Here is a 12,714-nt window from a genome sequence, read left to right on the forward strand (position 1 = left end):
CCCTCTCCACCTCTTCTCCTCCTCACAAATCAACCCCCTCCCACCCCCCACCCCCCTCCAACCCGCGCTTCAACCCCTCCAACACCTCCCCCTTCTCAACCCACCTCTCCTCCAACCACGCCCGCAACCCCTCTTCACTCCCAGGCAAATCCTCAACCACAAACCGCCGCACGTGCACCGCCATCTTCCAGCGCCGCCCAATATCCCCCTGCAGCACGCTCTGCGCGAAGGTGGGCGGGGACTGGAACGCGAACGGCTCCTGCGCGGTGTCGGCGTAGGCCAGCGTGAGGTCGTAGATTGCGCGGACGTGCGGCGCGGCGCGCAGGTGCTGGACGCTGGCGGCGAAGCCTTTGGTGCGCGGGAGGAGGAGGTGGGGAGGCAGGGTTTTGTTTGTCTTGCGGGCGTGGGCTGCGGCGAGGGCGCGTTTGGAGGGGGTCAGGCGCGTGGATTCGGAGAAGGAGATGAGCCCTACCGGTGAAATACAAGTGTTACTAGGTGGTTCTCTGGGGGAGAAGATTTTGAAGGATACAGATGGGTTTTTTTGGGAATATGGTATGAAAGAGAGGAGAATCAGAGAAACAGTAAGGTACATACACATGGGCCAGCCCTCGCCCACGACGCCCTCGAAGACGCGCTCCATCTCGCGCTCGTCCTCCGCCCACCGCCTGCTGACCAGCGGCATGCCCATGGCCCACAGGCCCCAGCCCAGGAAGGGCACCCAGCGCAGCTCGCGCTTCGCGAACCAGCGGCAGCGGCCCAGCATGCCGGCGCGCTGGGCCAGCGCCTGCACGAGGTAGAAGTCGGTCCACTCGACGTGGTTGCTGACGACGATGGCGGACTCGCCGGGCGGCAGGGCGTCGCCGAGCACGAGGATGCGGGCGCCGTTGGCGGAGGTGAAGAGGTGCTGGATGTGGGCCCAGACGGTGGAGGCGATGAGGGAGGAGGCGTTGTAGGTTGTTGTTGGGGAGAGGAAGAGGGAGAGCGGGAGGAGGAGGGAGAGGAGGGTGTTGGCGAGGAGGAGGTGGAGGAGCCAGAGGGCGAGGCGGGCGAGGGCGAGGGGGAGGTGTGGCAGTGGCATGGCTGTTGATCGCGGTGCGGGTGCTGCGCGGTGCATGGCCAAGCAGTCGCACACGGGACGGTGGTGGTGATCGCGGGCTTGTGCCTTGCTGCAGGGCAGGGCGGGACGGGCTTGGAGCTGGGGAGGGAGAGGGGTGAGAGGCTCTGCTCGCCTGTCTGGTGGTGATTTTTGGCGGGGCGCCGCGGATGAGTGACGATGCTGCCGCCGGCCTCGGCTGCGGATCAGCGTCACTGGTTGCCGATCGAGGATGGGGAAGATGGACGACGATTGCAGATGTCGCTTAGCATGCCGCATGCCCTGTCTTCACGCATCTTGCCGCGTCGATGCGGCATCTCCCGTGCGAGGGCATGCCGGGGAGGGCGTTGTCGTGCATGGTGGATGTGCCGTGCCGTACATAAGGTAGCAGAAAGACATAAAAGCAGGCATGACAGGCATGGACAAGCCGTGGATGCCTTATTAATATCTCCGCTATCACCGCAACGCAACAAGCGCAGCAGCAACGAAACCCCACAGCGCGGACGTCAGGCCGCCAGAACGCCCACCCACCGCCCGTTCGCCAGCCGCCAGCCGCCGCCGCCGTCCAGCGCCCATCGCAGCAACGCACATAACAAACCGCCAGCCCGGTCACGCCGCATCCTCCCACGCAGCCACCACCACCCGCCGCGCCCGCCACCACCATCGCCGCCGCCGACCCGCACATCTGCCGCCACCGCCCTCACACCACCCTCACCTCTGCCATCCTCGCACGCCTCACCACCACTGCCGCCGGCACTCTACCACACACTCTACCACGCTTGCTGTACAAGCGCACGCCGCGGCCGGCACTGCCCGCTCCCCTCGCCCTGCGTCTATTCCAAATTGCCTCCGCCTGCCCATTGGAATCTGTCAACCTTTCCGCTACCCTCGTAGAACCTGCCCAGCCGACCTCGCTGTTTTGCTCGCTGCTCCGCCTCCGTCTGCTGCGCCCACCGCGACCACTGCATAACACAGTCAGCCCGCACGCCTCCTCATCACCTCCCGCCGCCACCGCCATTCCCGCCCACCTGCGTCCGCTGACCTCTGCTGCCCGTCCTCGCTGCTTGTCTTCCCCCCTTCGCCCGCGTCTACTGTTCCTTCGCTGCGGTCCGACTGCGCCTTGCCGATTTCCGAGCGAGCTCGCGCCCGCAACGGCTGCCCAGAGCCTATTCTGAACCATATTTGCCTGCACACCGCACGGTCGAGACCCCCGCCGCCAGCCCCGCGAACTAGCATCCGATTCCACGCGCTCTTGCCGACTTTCGCATATCACTCCGAGCCGTCTGCCATTGACCGTTTGTCGTCTCGAAATTGCTGTCTACCGCGCGAATCGTTACGACAGTCTTCTGCCTGCTGTCGATCACACAGTGTACACTATGTCATCCTACCCTTCACATCCGGGCGCCCATCCTGGTGACATGAATGCTGGCTACCGTAATTATATCCGTCGCTTCTTCAATTGGATCACTTCACTGAACATCAGCAGCCGAAAATGCCGTGTCGCCCCAAAAAGACAGTGCCAGTCCATTGAGCCAGCTGGGTTTCCTCAAAAATCTAAACAACGACAAGAAGCAGACGAAAGGTAGGCAAGAATTCGCTGTAAGCCTTTCGCGCTTCATGCTGATTTCATTACAGATGGACAACCTCCCAAACGGAGAGGTCCCAAACCAGACAGCAAACCTGCTCTGACTCGGCGACAAGAACTCAATCGACAGGCGCAGAGGTTCGTTTGACTTGCTGCTGCTCCCTTTCCACCCTCTAACATCCGACAGAACCCACCGCGAGCGCAAGGAGATGTACATCAAGGCCCTCGAGCAAGAAGTCCTCCGATTGAAAGAAATGTTCACAACCACCACCAAAGAACGCGACGCCGTCGCCGAAGAGAACAGACGGTTGAAAGAGCTCCTCGCCAGCCACGGCATTTCCTACGACTTTGCTTCAAACCCAGTGACCTTCTCCCGCGAAGACAGCAGCGGATACGGTCCCAGCTCAGGTGGCGGCAGCCAGTCCGGCAGCTACTACAACTCGCACTCCGAAAGCACAAGCACCAGCTTCAGCCCTCCACACAACCAAGCGCAGAGGCCGCTCCAACCAACTCCAGGCGGCATGAATCCTGCGCAAATCCCCGCCCAGCTCCCGAACAACAACCTCGACTACGACCAGCTAGGCATAGACTTCGTCCTCGCGTACGACTCCCAAGGCAACCCCATCCTCCCAAACAGCGTTGCAGGCGCCTACCCCACGCCTTCGCCTAATCGCTGAAAACACCACACCCATCCTGCCCAAAAACCACCCCATCCACCCACCCCTCCCACCACCGGTACGCACCGCCCTCCCAACCCCACAACCCGCACTAACCCTAACCCTCCCCTCCCACAGCCTCGAACGCCCCTGCATGGACCACATGCAGTACCTGCTCGTGCGCTCGCACAACGCCGCCAACCAGCCCTTCCACCACCCCGCCGAGCCCGCCGACGACGCCGCCCACGAGCACATGTCCGGCCACGCGCTGATGGCCACCGCCCCGCCCCTCAGCCACGTCATGCACAAGCCCGCCGAGCCCTACGCCCACCAGCCGCCCGAGGGCCTGGCCACCGGCGAGCTCGCCAAGCTGCTGCATCTCAGCAATCGCTTGCCGATCGATCGCGATGGCGAGATCACGCCCGTCATGGCGTGGATGATGGTGCTGACGGATAGGAGGGTGGGCGAGCTGGGCGAGCGGGATCTGGAGAGGCTGAAGGTGGGGTTGTTGGATAAGGTGCGGTGTTATGGGTGAGTTATCTTCCCCCGATGGCTTCGCGTTTGAGGTTGGAGTACTGATTTTTGACAGTTTCGGCGCCGTCATCGAGGAGTTCGAGGTCCGCGACGCGCTGCTCGCGCTTTTCGCAGAGAAGGACACGGGCGCGCCCGTCGAGGGGCGGCTGTTCGCGCCGCAGGAGGTGCCGGTTTATGCTTGAATGAATGACTTGGGTTTAGATTGACGAGTAAAAAAAAAAAAGGGCGTTTGGGGGAGTCTTTGCCTGTAGAGAAGAGAAGAGAAGACACACGCGCGGCGGAGCGATGGATGGTGAAGGAGGTGGAGGGTAAAATGGCTGGGTTGGCCTGATGTAATAATTTACAAGCAATGCTGTGCATGCAACGCATCCATGCTGTCATTTCTGTTCGTGTAACGTTAATCTTCGTCTCATGAATGATCGTCCGAATAAGTCGGTCGACGGCCACGGGGAGATCTAACTGATGGAAAACCCGCGTGAATCCCCAGATCTTCCTTCCTTCCTTCCTTCCTTCCTTCCTTCCTTCCTTCCTTCCTTCCTTCCTTCCTTCCTTTCTTCCGCCGAGACTTTGGCCTCTGTATGCCGTCTCTGTGGTCTCGGACGGTGCGGGACGGGCTCCGCGAGCTCGCCCTCTGATCGCCGCCCTGTTTTGAAACACAACCAGGCCAAAAGCGCAGTCTCGGGTTGCGGCTGGCATGTGAAAAGCCCACACCCAGTCGTGCACCCAGCCGCGCTCTCGGAGTCCTCAGGGGAGCGACACGAAGGCGTTGGGCCGTCCACTGGTCAGTCAGTCAATCGGGGGCCTCGCGCCATCTGGTTTCGAGCGGGAGCCCCGCGCCGTGACTGGCAATGTCCGCCGACGAGAGCGGCTCTATGGGCTGGGGGACTGGTGAATTCTCGCTGGTGAGTCTCGAGGACCAATGCCGTCCGTCCTGTCTTTGAGAGCTCGCGGTCGAAAAAAAAAAGAATTAAGACATCCGTCCCTGGAACCAACGCCTCCTCACTCACCATCATCCCTCGCCCCCGAACCCCGCCCTCCACCTCTCCACCACGCCCCGCACATCCCCCAGCCTCGCCGGCTTGACAAGATACTCGTCGACGCCCGCCGCGAACGCGCGGTTCCGGTCTTTCGCGCTCACGAGCCCCGTCAGCGCACAGATGAACGTCCGCCGCGACCCGACCAGCGCCTCCGTCTCGCGGATCGACGCCGCGACCTCGAAGCCCGACACGCCCGGCATGCTGAGGTCGAGGAAGATGAGGTCGAAGCGCTGCGTGGTTGTGCTGGGCGAGGAGGAGGTCGGGAGAGGGTGCAGGAAGGAGTCGCCGAAGGCTTCGATGGCGGCCTGCCCGCCGGGGGCGCAGAGGGGCGGCTGGGAGGTGCTTTTGAGGAGGTATTTTTCGAGGACTTTGAGGTTGATTGCGTTGTCGTCTACGAGCAGGGTGCGGGGTTCTCGCGGGGTGGGTATGTTGAGAGGGATCGGTGGCGAGGCTGCCGGGAATTCGTCGGTGCGTTGGGCGAGGAGGGGGTTGGGGAGCTGTTCTTGGGGAAATGGGGGTGGGGTTGGTTCGGGAGGTTGTTTGGCTGCAAGTGGTTGTTGTGTGGTTTCCCCGGTTGATTGGTGAGGTGGTTCGCCTGTTGTGCTAGAGTCGACGACGTCGGTGGTCGGTTTGGTGGATGTGTTGGGTATTGAGACAGCGCCCAGGTCGAGGAGTGCTAGAGCATGATGGAGGTTGGAGCTAGTCACTGGCTCGAAGATCCTCGCCACACCCTGTTCGCAAGTCACACGCTCTTCGAAATCGTTTTCCTTCCTGGGACACAGGACGATCCGCTTGACTGGGGAGGAGGATTTGCTGACGATCTGAGCGGATTGGTCCAAATCTTCATCGAGAGAGACCAGGAGGTCCAAATCTCCTTGAGGCTCTTCCCAGGCGACAAGATTGGTGCGAACGCGCTGTTCCAACCCTCGCGCGAACGAGGCCAGGAGCACTTCCGTACATCGCCGACCCCGGACTAAGTCTCCGGTCTTCCATCGTTTGGGCACAAGGAATGCAGCTTTGATCTCTGGGAGCTGTGCTCCGTTCAGATCCGCACTGGCAGATGCGGAAGTCGACAATTTGGCGGACAGCTCGTCAGAGTCACCCGTCAGCCGACCGACGGGAAACGAAGCCTTCACGGTCGTTCCAAGCGATCTGTCCGATGCGACGTGAACGTCTCCGCCGAGGGAGGTGATGGCTCGCTTTGCGAGGAAGAAGCCGAGCCCGATGCCCTCGTTGATGGGATCCTCCTGGGAGAAAGCGCCGGAAAGATGGCGCCGGACGTAATCTAACGCCATTCCCTTGCCGGCGTCGACGATGGAGAGCCGCACATTGGACTCGCCCACATCGAGGCTCACTCGTATGCAGCCGGTCGGCTCCGTGAATTTCAAAGCATTACTCTGCAAAAACCTCAGTCTGATTGCTGGCTAGACGAACAAAGGTGTGATACTTACGAGCAAATTGGCAAACGCGACGCGGAATCCTCCGGCCGCGTGGATGGGAGACCACGCGAAGGAGTTCGTGTCAAATGTTAGTAAGGGAAACGCTGGCAAGTCGGATGATGGTTCTGACGAGCTCATGGCTGTCTCGAAGTTGATGGGAGTTTCGCGAGGGCTCATGGGGCCCACGGCTTCCTTCAGGCGGACCATTCGAACCTGCCGTTGCATAACGTCCTCGCATGCTTGGGTCATGTCCATGTGTTCCGTGCCGGCCGGCAGAGATTGTCGTAATTTTTGTGTAAAGCTAGATTTCTGTACAAGGGAAGGCTTGTCTCCTTCATCCTTTGATGTCGCTCTTGAATTCTCTGCGTGGTCACTGATGTTGCTGTAGTCGAGGACTTGGTTGATGGTATCGAGCAGTGAAATGCTGCCGTACCGGGCGGTCTCAATCAAGTCGAGCTGTTCCCTCGTGCAGGACGTGTCCGAGAGCAGCTCAATGCTTGCTAGAATGCCATGAAGGGGTGTCCGTAGTTCGTGTGAGATGGAGCCGAGGAAATCCGACTTCACCTTATCCACGGCCTGGACTTCGAGACGTCGGACCTGCATCATGAGCGTTGCGCAGAAGGCGGACATGGAAGAGAGGTCGGTCGGGCCGAGGTGTACTTTCAAGAAGTCCTGCGCGAATCCTATGATGGCACCAGTGTTGCGCTCGTGGTGCGTATCCCACAAAGGCATGAGCATGATCTGTTCTGTGCTTGGAAATGCTTTGAGGATTTCCGCGGCGAGATCACGGTCAGTTATTGGAGTGACCCCGCTCGTAGAAGTGGAAATGGTCACATCTCCAGACTCGCGGATGAGCTGGAAAACACCTCCGGATGGCACCATTTCCAGGAGAACCTGGATCAGCGTGGGAGGGGCCACCATGTGTTCCTGAAATCCATCCCGAACATGTTGTCCGAGAAGGTTTGATCCATTCCAATCAGGATTGTGATTGATTGAGTTCTCTGGCAACCCTGCTTCCTCAATTCTGACCCCGTCGAACTGAAAAATGCTGCCAAGTACATCCGCTGCTAGTTGATAAACGTGTAGTATAGGGCCCGGATGCTGATTTGAGACCGTAACTTCCTCGCCTGTGGAGGCGGAGACCTCAGGTTTAGCTCGCGAGTCTTCCCCATTAGTGCCCGTAAGCGCAGCAATGCCTTGATTAAACGTCAGCATCCGCTTGCCCTCCAGGGCTTCTACCGATTGCTCCAGACATCTCGTGATATGCTGTGACATTTCGAGCATGTAGGATCGTTTGTCGGCAGAAAGACCAGACGTGGAGGGCTGATTGCAGAAGAGGAACACAGTCCCGATGTTGTAGCCACTGTAAGGGCAAATTGGAACGCCGAAGTAATGTCGGAAGCTTGCGATAGTGCCGTTCACAAATGGTAAGTCCTTGGTTTGTTCCTCGTTGGCCAAGTCGGGGACTTCGAAGTAGGGTGGTTCTGCAGTATCATTCCCCATCGCGATAGTTCGTTCGCACAGCCCTCCGTGATGCGTCACCGAATCGCAGCCGTACCATTTCGTGGAGTCAATTGTGACGCGAGCGTCGTGCAGATGGGTTAGGTCGGAGCCGGAGACGAAGTACTGCGTGCGATCGTCCAGGAGGCAGACCATAGCGATTTCCGCCTCGATCTCGTGAACAATACATTTCAGCATCGACGCGAGTGCACCATTTACCTCCACGTTGGGCTGCTGCTGCGTCTGCGCCTCGAGCGGCGTGATCCCTGAGAGCGTGCCCTTGCCGCGCACATATTGTGTGGCGGACGGTAAGACCTGGCAGAAACGTCGGACTTCCCACACTCGCGCTCGGTCAGCCACGTACGCCGACTGTTCCTCAGTAAGTCTCGCCATGTCCTGAAGTTCGGGCGAAAACGATGAACAAGCCTCGGACGAGCGCCCCACAACAGTGGCGTTACGTGTGTGTCGAGCAGCAGGCAGTCGGACCTGGGTACGGTCTCAATAGAGAGGCGATGGTGGCGGGGACGGACACGCCTGCGGATGCAATGGCCAAACCCCCAATAGGCGTGTAAGCGGCTAGGCTTGCGATGACTGCGGTAGTGCACAGAGATTGCGATGCGAAAGTTTCGGCGCGGCCATGCGGCACTGGAAGCGACCCAGACATTTAGATCTCAAGGGCACGGGAACAAGGATGTAGTACTCACCTTGGCAGACATTACAGACATTGGCACGATGGAAGCGGTGTTGGATACCGCCGGTGCTTGTGACGGGCAGCCCGACATCCTCGATTGATCATGCCTGTCAGATTTTGAGCTAATGTCGGTTGTGCCCATCCCCCTCTTGTGCCGGCCGCCACTGATGAAGAACCCTGACGCCAGTGGGGACTAGTCGTGTGGGAGGACCACTCCATACAGTTGCTCCTGAGATACGCTAGTGCGTTCGTATCTCGTTGAGTCCGAAAGCCCTATTCCGCGGACACTGACGCGGTAGGATAATATACCGAAAGCGCAGCCTCACAAATGCCTCTACGTGGTGTCCTTCACGTTGTTCTCTAAGCAGCGAGACCGTCTAGACCGTCATGCTCGGCCGTCCATCGACCAACGGCGTGCGGCTATCTGGCCCCCATGGCTTGCCATGTGGACACCTTTGTGGAGCGCCAGGTGTGTCTATGTAGCGTGTAGTGGACGCCAACGTGGGTGTCGTTGACGCTGCATGACACTAGAGAGCCCGGTCCGTCGCATTCAGAACATGCGATTCTCGTAGATTGCCGTCAGCTGCCTCAGGAGGGATGGGAAAAGTGCAGATTGCGAGGTGCCAGAATTCGCCACAGCCACGGTGTTTGCTCCGAGGCCCCGGCCCACCACCACACACACTCCCTGCGCCATTGGCCCGTCGCCGCGCGAAGATCGTCCACGCAGGCGGGCAATCTTTTCACAGCGCCCCGGGCAAGGCGCGTCAATTCCTTTCTGGTACGCCAGGGTGTCGATGAGCTAGACTCGGACTCGTCGCAATTGTCAGCGCCCACTGTCGTTCTTCGTCCAAAGAGGGTCCACTGATGTCACTCCTCTGGGCCTCGTTAATCCCATTTAGACCCAAATAATATGCCTCGGAAAGTGCACTTTGCGATGACCTGCGAGCAGCATTTCTGGCACTCCTGCTCCCGGCTCCATGGATGCGTGTGGCAGCTGCGTCACCGAGATCCGCTTGCGTGCCACGGAGCCGGTTGACGGCTTGACCAGGCTGCAGCAGCACCTGTCCTCGAGTCCTTACACGTTCGGCGCCTTCTACACGTCTTTAGCGGCTCTCTCGTCGAACCCATTGGCCGTCACTGAGTCATCGGTGGCTGATGATGTATTCGCATCTCAACCCGAGATCCACTCGACCTCGTTGCTTCTCTTGAAAGCCGATTTCAAATGGCGTTTGGGGGGCATACAGGAACAGGGGGCGTCCCCTCCGTGGCTCTGGATGTCGGAGATGCTCTGTGGACCGCCTCCGTATCATGCCCGTGACCTCAATCGATTCCTCGCCACAGGGCTGCCTGGGAAGAGTCCTCATTTGAGTATGACTACGCCACGCACATCCTTAGATCCTCTCAACGAACGACAAGCAAGGTACTGACGAAGCTGTCAGTCTCACCCGCGTACATTGTGCGACTCGGCTTTTCCGACTCGCGCCATCCAGGGTTCAAACACGCCGCTGTCGACTTCCTCCAAACGACCGCAATTTGCAAACTAGCCGGCTGGGTTGCGGAAGAGTGGTACGATGTCAATACGAACGTTCCCAGCGAGACCTCGGATTCGGTACGCTACGTGTGCATGCTGAGCTTCGACGCAACAGCACCTCTGGACACCGCAGTGGCGATAGTGAAAGAGTGCTTGGGCACCGCGACGCTGCATGCGCCTTTCTTGAGCTGGAACCTTGGGGTGTACAAATCAGAGGGGTCAATGGCATGCCATAAGGCAGATTTTTCGGGAACCATGGGTTCTTGGAGTCTGGAGCCTCCGGCCGTCCCGAAGACGCTGTCTACCAAGCGGGCGAGAGATTATGTGTCGTCGCCTTTGAAGAACGAGATGGGGCCCAAGAAGTATAGGACCAACGGCGACGTCAATTGGAGTGATCTTGTTCGCTGACGTACTTCGTCCATGCGGTCTTGATTGATACGGAAGAATGTGAATGAAAGATGTCAGAGTGGAGCCACAGGTACATGATCTTGCGGAGAAGGACGTACAGTGCGAGTGTGATGGTTCGGTGCTAGTGCTACGATTTTCAACGACCTCGGCCGTTACGCATGGGAGGACCACGTGTTATGGCGTCAATGTTATACATTACATATGGTCTCCAGCATTTTTGGGAGTTTGGTTGGTAGTGTTTATGACTCGAGCGCCATGAACATTTATTCGACTTCTGAAGATCCTTGTAAATCGTGGTGCGATGTTTTAATGTGCTGGGCCCAATCTTTCGACGTTTCTGCGCGGAATCCACAGCCCACGTGCACACACTGGTTCCGGTCCGAGCTATTCGAGTTGGACATGACATGGCGGAGATTGCGGTGACATGCGTAGTAAGGACAATGAAAATGCAATTCAGGCGGCTCTTCCTCAGTGTCGTCAGATGCTTGCTGTGGTGCTCTCGGTTGACTTTCAGGTTGGTGACTTTGAGACATTCGGTTCTCTTGAGCGGCTTGTCTCCTTAACTGTTCACCAGAGCTTTGCGGCGTCCTTTCGTGCTGATGAAACATCTGCTCAACTTCTGCTTCTTGGATTTGCGAGTTCAATGAACTTGTTAGGTCTTGTGACTGGAGCCTAGTATCTTGCCTGAGCATTTGCATGGCCAGGTTGCTTTGCAGATGTCGCTCGATCTGATCGAGCCTTCGCGCCGCTCTTGATCGAGCAGATGTCATCGTGTCGCTATCTGCATGGGTCTCTTCCGATTTGGTCGATTCTTTGGCTACTGTGGTATCGTCTAATCGAATCGCAGATGGTGATATGGAAAGCGAAATCGATGGCGCTTGATCGTGCGTATGGAGAACTCCTTCTTGTCGATCAAGATCCGGGAACGATGCGGGGGACGCGCTTGTGGGCCAGAGCCTCCAGGTATCGTCAAATTCCTTTCGCTCGTGAAAACGATCGAACTCGTCTTCCGCGGCTTGCGATGCAACGGCGCTCGCTTGACTGCGAAAACTATTTTCGCGGGAGGATAGACCCGGTCTTCGTCGTATGAGGTCAATACTTCGGCTATTGGAAGATTCTGACGCTTGTGTCGAGCTGCTTCCTCTCTGCTTCGCATCACCTGGATGTCTCAGTTCGTTCTCAATGCCGGATAAAGTTGACCAAGCCAAGTCTTTCGCTGAGCTTGCCACTCTGTAAGGCAAGGCCGTTTCTTGGGCATTCATGGTGGCTTTCGAGATTCCAGTACTCATGCGAGCTGCACCAAATCCACCTTCCTTTTTTCTTTTCTCCAGCAAATAGACAGTAAAGTATGGTGATCTTCACAATTAGGTTGTGCGGAAGAACTTCTTTCTCGTTCTTATACATCAGCTTAAGGCTCGGTCCGGCGTCGCATCGGCGTGGCTGAACTCAATTTCGCGCGCTGACAGCCCTACCGATTTTGGGCCCATTATGCTGAAGAAGGTCGTCTTTGCTTTTGACATTACTATGTTCTGAATAAACTTTCATTAGCTTCTCTTCTCGACGACCATGCCATTCATTGTCTGGTTTACCAACACACGAAATGTTACTACCTGGTCTCTCCAATCTTTGCGCTACCGCATCTGACGCTTGGAGTTCCCAGGGTTAGGGTTGGGGTTGATGGGAAGTTTCAGGATGAAGCATTGAACGCTTCACACCACGCAACAAGATAGTAATTTGAGCATACATCAATATCTAGATTATGTCTCCTGCTTTTTGTACTTCATTTGTATTGAGATCTAGTTGCAGATTACCCTCGTGCTGCCTATCGTGTTCGCCGGTGTGACAAAGCTGAGGCATTGGTACTGATATCGTTGAATCAAGCACTCCAAGCTGGGGGTAGACAAGCATATTGACGTTGATGTTTCGCCTGCATGCAGCCGACATGATTTACGCCCGAGATGACATAGACTAAATCAAAAAATACACGATATACACTGACTGGACTTGGCTGGGTTTGCACAAGCACGACTCATCCGTCTGAGAGCCGAGAGCACGCAACGATCATCCGGCAATCATACTCTCGTCCGCCACGTCTGGTTAAGAAGCGTTGCAAAGAGATCAGCGGTCACACACAACACAAACATCCCAATCGTCCTCTGCCGTCTTCTGCCGACGACTTTGCCTGCAGCACATAATAGTCAAGCCAAGCGCGTCTTACGCGCCGCGATCCGAGCAACCGC

At 57.7% G+C, this 12,714-nt stretch overlaps 4 protein-coding genes across 4 annotated transcripts; 2 read left to right on the forward strand and 2 right to left on the reverse strand.

Annotated features, from left to right (window-relative positions):
* Positions 1-22: 22 nt before the first annotated feature.
* WHR41_07674 (uncharacterized protein) lies at positions 23-1,601 on the reverse strand (the record flags this gene model as incomplete). The annotated part of the gene is made up of 2 exons (XM_069376278.1): positions 595-1,601; positions 23-468 (listed from the first exon to the last, which is right to left on the reverse strand). Exons 1-2 carry the CDS (start codon positions 1,370-1,372, stop codon positions 23-25), a joined length of 1,224 nt encoding a protein of 407 aa, XP_069226646.1. The 5' UTR covers positions 1,373-1,601.
* Positions 1,602-1,892: 291 nt separating this feature from the next.
* On the forward strand, positions 1,893-4,248 carry WHR41_07675 (uncharacterized protein). The gene is made up of 6 exons (XM_069376279.1): positions 1,893-2,527; positions 2,580-2,675; positions 2,729-2,816; positions 2,866-3,279; positions 3,473-3,865; positions 3,924-4,248. Exons 1-6 carry the CDS (start codon positions 2,470-2,472, stop codon positions 4,048-4,050), a joined length of 1,176 nt encoding a protein of 391 aa, XP_069226647.1. The 5' UTR covers positions 1,893-2,469; the 3' UTR covers positions 4,051-4,248.
* Positions 4,249-4,877: 629 nt separating this feature from the next.
* WHR41_07676 (uncharacterized protein) lies at positions 4,878-8,237 on the reverse strand (the record flags this gene model as incomplete). Its single annotated transcript, XM_069376280.1, has 2 exons — positions 4,878-6,302; positions 6,357-8,237. The coding sequence occupies 2 exons, from the start codon at positions 8,235-8,237 to the stop codon at positions 4,878-4,880; spliced, it is 3,306 nt and encodes a 1,101-aa protein (XP_069226648.1).
* A 1,161-nt stretch (positions 8,238-9,398) lies between these two features.
* Positions 9,399-10,681, forward strand: WHR41_07677 (uncharacterized protein). Its single transcript, XM_069376281.1, has 2 exons — positions 9,399-9,903; positions 9,975-10,681. The coding sequence occupies exons 1-2, from the start codon at positions 9,513-9,515 to the stop codon at positions 10,472-10,474; spliced, it is 891 nt and encodes a 296-aa protein (XP_069226649.1). The 5' UTR covers positions 9,399-9,512; the 3' UTR covers positions 10,475-10,681.
* The last annotated feature ends 2,033 nt before the right edge of the window (positions 10,682-12,714 follow it).

This window comes from Cladosporium halotolerans, assembly GCF_011745625.1.
Source record: "Cladosporium halotolerans strain TM138-S3 chromosome Unknown Sca34, whole genome shotgun sequence".
NCBI classification, from domain to species: domain Eukaryota; kingdom Fungi; phylum Ascomycota; class Dothideomycetes; order Cladosporiales; family Cladosporiaceae; genus Cladosporium; species Cladosporium halotolerans.